Source organism: Rhizophagus irregularis, chromosome 22, assembly GCF_026210795.1.
Source record: "Rhizophagus irregularis chromosome 22, complete sequence".
Taxonomy (NCBI): Eukaryota; Fungi; Glomeromycota; class Glomeromycetes; order Glomerales; family Glomeraceae; genus Rhizophagus; species Rhizophagus irregularis.
Window position 1 is genome coordinate 3,254,832 of NC_089450.1, and position 11,178 is coordinate 3,266,009.

Sequence of the window (11,178 nt, forward strand, 5' to 3'; positions counted from 1 at the left end):
GAATACACCATTGAATCTTATCAAAAAAATGGATTTAAAATGAACTAGGGTATCGAGGGTATCGATTAGAGAGGAAATAATTTAACTTTGTTTATTAGGCGTCTTTGTATTTTGTATTTAAATTGTTGTTTTATTTTTATTAACCGGAGAAATAAATAATATATACAATAATATTAGAGAAGTACACATTAAATACATTAAATATATAAATTAATAAATATAATTAATAATGAATAAGAAAATAATAAATAAATTTAATAACTAAATTAATATCCCTAGGGATTTTTTCCAATCCTTAGGGATACCATACCGAAAATAATTATCCAGATCATGTGTGCAAATCAAGTGTAACCTGGCAACAGATTTGGCTACCATTTTTTTGTATTTTTATTTTTTAGATTTTTTTAACAAAATGCAGCTACCGTTATGTTTTTTCTTTTTTTGTATGTAGGCTTCAGCTCTGGGGCACGTATATACTTCAAAATATATCATTCTTTTCTTGAAAGATTTTTTGTAGGATTCAACTAATCTGAAGGTGAATTTAATTTTTGCTTTGTTATTAAGCATTTTCATTACTTTATCATTTGTAGTATGTGTAGTTTTTTTTTAGAACTGCACATAATTATAAATTTTGATGCATAACTTGCATATAAATGCATATTTTACTTTTATTGTATATCAATTTGAAATTAATGTATTTTACAATTGGTTGTGCAACAACAGTTTCTCTCCTTTTTTATTTTTAAAAAATTTTTTTTTTCCTCTGGAGCAGATAGATTAACTCTGAACCTAGAGATCAGAAATAACACATTATGAGATACTAGATAATTTATGCCAATTACTGTGTTAAATAGATTATTTTATTAGTGTTTTAATTTTTGCATCAATACCATAATGCAACTGCATGGATTCATCTGTTAGAATTATCACAATAAAAAAAAGTTATATGCTTGTTATTTTTCATAACACAAAGTTTTTATTTACTTATATAAATGTATAATTTGTCACCAGGGTCATTTTATTGATACAGAAAATAATGATACAATAATATAAATTACAAAAAAAGAAACTCTAATAATCATAATCTTATTACATTGGAGTAGAAACTGTAGTACTACTTTTATCTTACTGATGAAGATACTGATGCATGATATAGTAAAGATAAATTAAAGATAAATTAATAATTATAATATTTTGTAAAGTAAGAAGTTTCTGTGAATTCAGTTACAACACTTTCATTAATAATTATATGGGAATTTTGGCAGATTTAAGATGGCAGTGTCTAGTATGAACATTGGATTTGTTCCTGAATAAGAACATTCAAGTGTAAAATATCACCTGCTACATGCACACCTACAATTCCAAACTGGTCTTTATTAGGCTTGAGACTTTGAAGTACACAGTATACACCATTATTAGTCTTTCATGATAATTTTATCTCATTATCTGTCTTTTTTTGTTAACTACAAATTAAGCAATAACATTTGATATATATTTAAGTTCAAAAATCTTCTCACAGTATTTCCCTACAAACATAATATCTGCAAACATGGGATATTCATTAATATCTTTTCAGTATGTAAATTTTCCACTAAACATAACTAGATTGCCTTCATCAAAGGAATGTAAATCTTTATTGGCTCTGATAAATAATTTGAAATTAAAATATTTTTGTTTTCCAGGATTTGGTCAATAGAATGCAGTGCCATCTACATAGTTTTTTGTAACTGTTTTACTAGATATTTTGCTTTTCTGATGTACTAATAAAAAATGAGGTGTCTATGGGAGATTTTTTAGTGAAGCTCAAATTGCAGAAACTATAACAGTTGATTGATATATCCCTTCATTTAATGTTCCTGCAGCTTCAGAATTAAATGCTGAATTATTCCAAATATCTTTCAAGACATTGAAGATTTCTTTAATAATGCATGAATATCTTCTTCTGACTCTTTCCAAGTTCCACCATGTAATAATTTTGGTCTTATTACTCTTCTATGCTTATTAAAATCTTGTATTAAACCTTCATAGGTTTATATAACATACACTGTTATAGGTGCTGATAGATAATTTGTTTGATCCTCAAGAAATCTCAGGATTTTTGGAGACTGCCCTATATTTATTGTATATATTAGGCAGATACTGTCCCATATGTATATCTAATTAAACTTGTGTATTGTGGCTTTATTAGATGTAATAGCTTGAAATGCGTAACATTTTTTCTTGAGTTGTTTAACAAAGTCATCCAGTTTATTAGATTCAAGCAGAGGAGACGCTTCTGAAAGAGTATCTATTTTGAATCTGTAGTGTTTCAACGGATGTAAATGCATCATTGTAAATTTTTGCAACTTCCTTTATTTTCCAATTACCATACGCCTTTTTTCCTTTTACTTGAACTTTTAGATAATTGATAGTATGTTCTTGTTTATTATTCAGCTGAATATTATTTACTAACATATTGAAATGAAACTCATTTTCAACTATTTCTCTTTTTTTAGAATTGCCATGAAAATATTCAAAATAAAGATCAGTTATTTCTGTCTTTTCTAACTTTTCAAACTTTTCTTTGATGGCTTGTCGCAACAAAGTGAAAGAACTGCTTGAATGTGGAATTTTACATTCGTCTTTATTTAGATAAAATCTGAGATTCACTTTAACTGCAAAAAAAGACAAATTAGTGCTAGAAGTTACAGGGAAGGGAACGTAGGAAAACAAATTTACTTACTGCTCGACTCCAACAACAGTAACAAATGACGAGTGGGTCTTTACTAGTTGAGCTGTCATTAGTAAGTATCATCCTGCTGTTGAGAGGTGTGTTTGATCATTATTATTGAAAAATTCAATTCACGTTCACCTAATACTTTAAAGCTTGATGGAGAATTCGTTCTTGAGAATAGGCACAAGGCAATACCAGTAGTATTACCTATCTATTTTTAATTTTAAGTCTATTGGTTTCCCATTCCTTTCTCTTAGAAATTGTCATTGGTATTTCTACAGTATATCGTTTTAATTATTGAAAAATTTGAAAAAAAGGGTAGAACAATAGAAGAAGTATGTAAATAGTGTTTAACTAATTTAAATTATATATTATTCTACTAATAGCAATTAAATGATCTATAAGTTAACTGTTTTAGGGTAAAGAAATTCATATTGTTGCAATTCCATTATTCATCTAGCCCTGCTGTGCACTTTAGAAATCTTGGAAGTTTGTAACCATTTAAGTGCTGAATGATCTGTTACTATTATGAAAGGTTTCAAGCCTACATGATGTAAGAAATGTTTTACTGCTTTAATAATTGCTAGATATTTCTGGTCAGTGATTGAATTCAAGCTGGAAAATGTAATGCTTCATTTAAAGTTATTAAATAATTTGCAAAATACAATTTATTGCATTTATTTGTTTTTTATAATAAAATATAACTTATTATTAATAAAAGTTGAGGCTTGTTGAAGTACCAATAAATGGATATCATTCTTATTAAAAGATTCAACCCATATACCAAGAGAAGCATATCATTACACCACCTTCGCCATGTTTTTATTGTTAGAATTAGGCAATCCACATTGTGACTTTCTATAGGAGTTGCTATACATGAATTTTTTTTATCAATTTGAATGGGTTTCTAAATGGGCTTTTTAGAACTGATTTTCCTATTATTCACCATAAATTAATAGAAATAAACTATTTTTTATGAAAAAACAATTAAAACCATAGTATAAAAATTTGTAATTGTTGAATCACTGAATATTAACTGAAATAACTTCAAATAAAATAATTCCTCAATAAATTTTTGGTCATTTATTATGTTTTTTCTCCACAAGGCCTCTTTCCAGCATAATTGCTGAATAAGCTTCAATCACTTTCTTTAATACAGCTAGCTGTTAATTGCTTATCTTAGATGAGGATAAATAGTTCTGTGATAAAGAATGAGTCTGCAAATTCTGCATTTAGCTCATTGTAGTAGGCAATGCATTCTGGTGTAGGCTGTCTTAATATGATTAACCAAATCATCCCAGTTTTTTTCATTGATCTGTTTATCTGTTGAACGGACAGCAAATACAGGTGAAAAATTGAGTGATATATCTAGGGTTGGTAAAATAACCGTTAGTTATGAATTTGGTTAATTAACCGGTTAATTAACGGTTAGTTAACGGTTAATTAACCCATAAATAACCTGTATATATAATTTTAAGGAAGTTAAAATAAATTTATAATTTATTAAATATTATAAAATTTTAATATATTTTATTTATTCTTCATCATCTAAATTAATAACATTTGCTTCAAATCCAAATATACTATCATTATCAGAACTATTATTATTATCATCTTCTTTATTTTCATTATCAGAACTATTATTACTATCTTCTTCATTTTCATTAAAATTACTAATCTGTTTCTTTTTTTGTATTTTTACAAGTCTATTACACATTCGAAGATTTCCATAAATATAAACTAATTTTTTAACACGTTCATTTTTCAATCTATTTCGAATTTTATTATGAATAAAACCAAAAGTAGAAAAATTTCTTTCTGCAGCTGCAGAAGATGTAGGAATTGAGAGAATTTTAATAGCCAGTTGTTGAAGTTTACTAGTTGGCCATGATTGCCACCATAAAGATGAATTAAGAATATTAGCAGATTTCCAAATAATTTCATTATCATAAGGTGAATTTTTATTACGAAAATTTACCAATTCAGCAAATAATTCTACTGCTTCTTCCTGATTAAATCTTTTATTTACAAATGTTGTAAATTCTACATAACCAATAGATTCAACTTCATCATTTTTACTTTTTTCCAAAAATTGTGGATCTAACATATAAGCTGTTATCATAATAGGATGATAAGTATATTCCCATCGCTTTGCAATAAGTTCTTGAAGTTTATCAGAAAAATTACAATCTATTTGATTAATTTGATTCATTACTTCTTTGAAATATGAATAAACATTTGAAAGAATTGAAATATCTGATTCAAATAACTTTAATGCTGAAACCATTGGTTCCATAATTTTTGTTATTATATCTAAATCTTCCCAAAACTCATCTGATAAAATATGAGCTCTTAAAGTTAAATCCATATTTTGACGAATTCTTATATCCATTAAAGCCTGTTCAAGTGCTGTTCTTGAATTTTGAAGTGATTGAAAACAAGCAAGATGTGTTCCCCATCTTGTAAGTGCTGGTAAAACCAATGCAATTTCTTTAGAATAATTTTCTTTTTGAATACGTTTCAATTTAGCTGTTGCCTGTACATGTGCCTTAAAATAATTGACCAACTTTTTTGCATTTTCAACAACAGATTTAATTTGATCAATCTTTAAAATATCACTAATTAAAAGATTCATTACATGAGAATTACATCCTAAACAAACAATACTTGGATAACTATCTTCAATAATTCGCCAAGCTGCTTTCATTACACTAGCTGTATCTGTAATAACTGCTGAAAATTTATTAATACCAACAATTTCCATTTGTTTAATAATTTCATCTGCAACCCATTTAGCTGTATGAAATTCTTCACCAGAATAAATAGCATCAAAGAATAATGGTTTTGGAGTACAAATAACAAAATTTTGAACTGATTCTCGATTAATATTAGACCAACCATCTGAAACCATTGTAAGAGATTTAGCTTGTAAAATTTGTTCATTACATTCAGCTTTAACTTCATCAAAAACATCATCAAGTAATTCATCAGCAAGTTTTCTTCGATTAGGTAATTTGAATGCTGGACGTAATTGTTGAAAAAACTGAATAACATAATTATTTTCAAGAAAAGAAAAAGGAACTCCAGCAGCAAATAATGCTTGAGCTAGTAAAATTTCAAGAGTATCTTGTTCTTCTTCACTCATACGATCAACAAAATTCTCAATTGTTGTATTTTTTAAATGCTTTTTTGATGTTTTTACTGTAGGAATAAAAGTAGAAGTAGTAGCATCAGAAGTTTCTAATAGTTCAGGAATTTGTTGTTTCTTTGTTTTTGCACTTTCTGGAGCTCTAGGACAACTATCATTAAGATGAACTTGCATTCTTTTAGCTGTACCTTGTTCAAAAACTTTAGAACAATAATTACAACGTACAGAAGGATGTGTTTTTTTCTTAGACCTACTACTTTCTTCATTACTTTCTGCTTCAGTAATTATTGTCCAATGTTTCCAAACAGTTCCCTTTTTTTTTACCATGATAATGAACAATAAATTTGCAAAAAAAAAGTGTTTTTTTAAAAAAAATTTATCTTAAAAAAAAGATCATGCAATATGTAGATCATAGATTTAATCAATATTTATATTAATTAATATTTAATTGTGTAACAAAATAATGGATTATCATTTAATCACATGATTTAAATTCTGCATTTTGATTGGCTAATTATAAATAACGGTTAATTAACCATTTTAAATCAATCATAACTAACAAAATTAACGGTTAATTAACCATGGTTAATTAACCGTGGTTAATTAACCCCCATCCCTAGATATATCTTCCTGATCATTTTGAAGTGGAACAAGCTGGAAAAGTTGGCAACTATATATATAAGATAATTGTAGAATAATAGAACTTTTAAAATTTGAATTGTAGAATAACTCAAAAATCTTACTTATTAAAGCTTATAATTTGAAAAATCAGTAAAATTCAGTTTGTAATTACTAATATAAATAGTAAAGGAAATAAGGGTTTTAATAAATGAGAGTTATTATTTTTAAAACTTTTTTATACCCTCATTTCTCACAAATCTACATAAAGAAACTAATGTTTTAATTTTTATTAATTTAAGTTTAATAATATATTCATTATTAAAACATTAAAAATAATACAATTCTTTGATAGCTTCTTGAATTTTTTCATACCATTATGAATGGTATCAGTTGATGGAATATTAGCTTCAAACTTTATCATTCTTTAAAACAATATATTTTGAACTACAGTAAAAGGTTGAATATCACCAATATTATTATGAGTAAATTCCTGTATAAAGTACTATAATGTCAATCATCCATATATCATTTTTTTTCAGCATTCTCAGCAGAATAAGAAGATAATGGTGACCATGCCTCTCCTTGATCTATCCCATCTTGTGCATGATATTCTTCCATCATTTCATTATTTACTATTACTACTTTGTTAAGTTTGATAAAAGAAATCTGAGAAAAACTATTAGATGTGGGGAAAAAGAAAAAAATAATTTATTTCCCTTAGAATGAGAGAGGCAATCATAAAGTTTCTGGACCTCATAAATTTTAAGTATATACTTTGCTTGTTTTTATTAATTTGCAGAACTTCTATTAATCTATATCCATTGTGATTTGATTTTTCTGTTTTAAAAGTAAATTAGTTATAAATTGAATAAAATTTTTTTGACATTTTTTGACATTTTGAAATATGCCATTGCTTTTTATAAATTGATGATATCAAATTTTTTATAAACAATATTGGTTGTTTTATTAACAATATCAAGTTTTTGATTTACTTGAAATTGGCAAACTTTTCATATTCCACCAGAAGTTCTTTGAAAATAATAAGTTATTTGTATATCTTTTTTAAAAGGAGATAAGCATTGCCAAGATCCTGTGATAAGATCAAAAGATCATGAAACTCATTTAGAAAATGTTAAATAGGTCAAGTTTCTCTATGATTTCAATATATAGACTTTGTAAGATAGTTAGAAAGTTGCAATAAGACTTTTTTGATATCTATAATCATTAGATATTATGCTTATTAATCTTGCAAGTATTTTAAATAAAATATTAAAATAATATTTAGAGAATTTGTCCCTTCTTTTATAGATAGCATATGCTTTTTCTTTTCCATATTTAAATACTGATTATTTCGAAAGAAATATAGGATATTTAAAATGTAAATAAATCTTGTTTAAAATATATAAATTAAAATAATTATAAATATGAAAAAATTTCACAATTATAATTATATTAAATTGAATATATTGTTTAAAATTAAATTAGAATAATATTCTATCAAATATTATAGAAATTAAATGTATTCAATTGTATGTATAATTGGAAATCAGAAAGTCATATATAATCAAAAAAATCTATACTATTATAAAATGCAGTATTATAGGCAATAAAGGTCTTGATTTAATGTTAATATCCTTAACTTTCATTTCTAATGTCTGATTATTTCTTACTAATTAATAAAAAATAGGGAGTAAAGGAGATTAAATAAGCTTATTTGCTTAAATGCTTTTTTAATTTCAAGATAATAAATATATAAATTTTTAAATATTAAGTATTTTAGAAACATTGCACTCATAATCAGTATATTAAATTTCTACTATGGTAGATTGCACTACTATAGTTTATAACTATTATCTGCATTGAATTTGAATACTATTTATGCTAAATAATAAAGATAACAATATACTTTATATCACAATGCTGCCATTCGAATCTATATCACCAGTCTTCTAAAATTTATAATATCATGCAATTGTATTCACTGATGGAATTTTTGCATTAGGATGTAATAAACAAATACTTGTCCACTCTCTAAATTCTGTATAGTATGCTCAAGGTTTTCTTCTGCCTTTTTTGGCTTGTGCATCGACTCCTTACTATTAGTGCTATTTTGTCCCATGTCATGATCTGCAGTCGACGCCATAGTAATTGATTGGTTTTATTTTTATCCATTTTCTATTAATGAATTTCGGCAGTAATTTATGAAATAGTTTGTGGAAGAAAGAGTTGTTTTTTTAATTATTAATTATTATTTAGTAGTGTTATTTTTTCTTTTATTAATTAGTTGAGTTTTAAAAAAGAATTTTAAAATTCAGTTACTATTTTTTAGAAGGACAAACACCAACTGCATGATTATTTCTTATTTTTGTTCTTTTATTACTAATTTTTGTCTCTTACATCCTCTCTTTGGTGACAATACCTTTGATGGATAAGTCAATATATAATAAACAGGCAGCTTGTGTCACCCTAAAAGGAAATCAATTTTTCAAAATTTTCAAATCCCAAAAATTTTTTTGCATTATTAGGTAAGAAAGGGTAATTATTGACGAGAATTCTTGCAAGAAATAATTATTTAAGTAGGGATTTTGGATACTGAGTAACTTTCAAAGATATTTGAAAGATTAATAGATTATGTGAGTGGTGTCTGTTATAAATAGTTATTAGTGTATAATTACATTACTGTACTGTCTGTGTTCCATGTTCAAATTACATATATAAAATTATTATTATATTAGAGTAGTATGTTATAAATATTTATAAATAATAATATTTTATAAATGATTTAATATTAGATGCTTGAATAAAATGAAGCCTTAATTTGTTAATACATTGAGAAAAAAAATAAATAAATAAAAGAGGAAAAGGAAAAAAAGGAAAAAAGGGGTAAAAAAATTTCAGATCAATGAATACACTGGCTATTTATAATTCTTTTTCTTATTATACCATAATCTACATATTTTTGTGTAATTTTGCACAGCACACACAAATATACTCAACCACAAACTCAACCACCACAGCCACACTGACACAATATGTTAACAAAGAAATTATCAAAAGTATCATTTCTTTAAAATAAATTTAATATATACTTAATGAAGGATAAGGGGAAACGAATATAATCTTACATTTTGCTAAAAATTTTTATTATAAAACATATTAGATATAGATGGAGAACAAGATTTAGTAAACCAAATGTAATACATGTTCAACAACATGATAGTGATAAACCATATCTTGATTCTATTATTTAATCCACAAATGATTAACTGATGCAAGATATTATGAATTTTATGCATTAAACAAAGGTTATGAAAAGACAGCAATATTAATTGATACACCAGATTGATCAAGAAACGGAACCTTTGATGGATACTTGACAAAATGAGAATCTTGTGTCTTCATATTTTCTACAAACGTTATAACTTGCATATTTAACAATTAATGTATAAAAATAAATAACTTCTTTGATCTTTGACTATAACCTTTGATTATAACTTATTGATGGATTGCAAATTTAAATGATTTCATAATTTCCGATGTCATTGTTTGTAATACCAAAAATCACCTGATAGACTATCACTTGACTAAATTAATTACACTTGCGAAACAAGTGCAAAATAAATAATAATTCCAAACGAAGGGGTGGTCCTATCTTGATGAGAATTCTTGATGTGATGGAAGCTAGAGATCTACGCGTATAGACTGTTCAATTAAGCATTACGGTGCTCAATACATGTTATTTGTAATAGACTTTAATTACCACTCTTTTGAAATAAAATAAATGCAAAAGAATACATTTCGCCAACAAAAAACTCATTTCTGACCCATATAGTAATTTTTAAAACGAAAATAAAGTATTTTTAAGGCTCAATAAATATTATTTATAAAATTATTTATATTTTATTAATTCTCATTTATCCTCCAAATGTGCACAATTAAGGAACTTTTACACTGATTGTAAACACATTACTATCAATTTTTATATGAAAAAAACATTTGGAAGTTATTGTATAAAGTATCCCATAACAAATATTATCAATATTATTAAAGAACATATCTATTACATTTTGTCTTAAAAGAAGTATTTATCAAATTATTGCATAGTAAACCAAATAAAACTTTTTAATGTTCGTACCAATTTTTGAATGAGAGATTTACAGATGTAAAAGAAATAAATAAAGGTGGACTTGCTAAGGTATATTCTGCAACATGGATTGATGGTAGATCAAAGTATCATAAAATAATGATAAAAGTTGGCAGAAAATGAATCAATAAAAGTTGCTTTGAAAGATTAAATGGTTCACAAAATATATTAGTTATATAGTAAGTTTCTTTATCTTGATATATTTATAACTTTATTTATTACATTTTTATTGTCTAATATTGAGGATCATCAAAATTATTTTTGTTTAAAAATTAATGTAGCTTAAATACATTGAGAAGTATCTAAGTTTGGAAGATTAATTATATATTAACTAAAAACCCAGAAGTTATGTGATGACTATACAATTTGCTGAGGAAGAAAATTTGAGAAGCATTCTTTCAAATAATTTCAAGAATATTTTATTGGAAAATAAAATTAATTCATGATATAACATGTAAAGATTACATAAATCAGATATTTTCATAAGTATTTTCATAGTGGAAATATCTTACAAATTTATGCTGTTTTATCTTTCATTTTAGACTTTAGATT

The 11,178-nt window shown here is 25.6% G+C and overlaps 2 protein-coding genes across 2 annotated transcripts; both read right to left on the reverse strand.

Moving 5' to 3' along the window:
* Positions 1-2,256: 2,256 nt before the first annotated feature.
* Positions 2,257-2,794, reverse strand: OCT59_014873 (uncharacterized protein; the record flags this gene model as incomplete). The annotated part of the gene is made up of 2 exons (XM_066150302.1): positions 2,257-2,654; positions 2,719-2,794. The coding sequence occupies 2 exons, from the start codon at positions 2,792-2,794 to the stop codon at positions 2,257-2,259; spliced, it is 474 nt and encodes a 157-aa protein (XP_066002481.1).
* Positions 2,795-4,247: 1,453 nt separating this feature from the next.
* On the reverse strand, positions 4,248-6,035 carry OCT59_014874 (uncharacterized protein; the record flags this gene model as incomplete). Its single annotated transcript, XM_066150303.1, has 2 exons — positions 4,248-4,366; positions 5,465-6,035. 2 exons carry the CDS (start codon positions 6,033-6,035, stop codon positions 4,248-4,250), a joined length of 690 nt encoding a protein of 229 aa, XP_066002482.1.
* Positions 6,036-11,178: the final 5,143 nt, after the last annotated feature.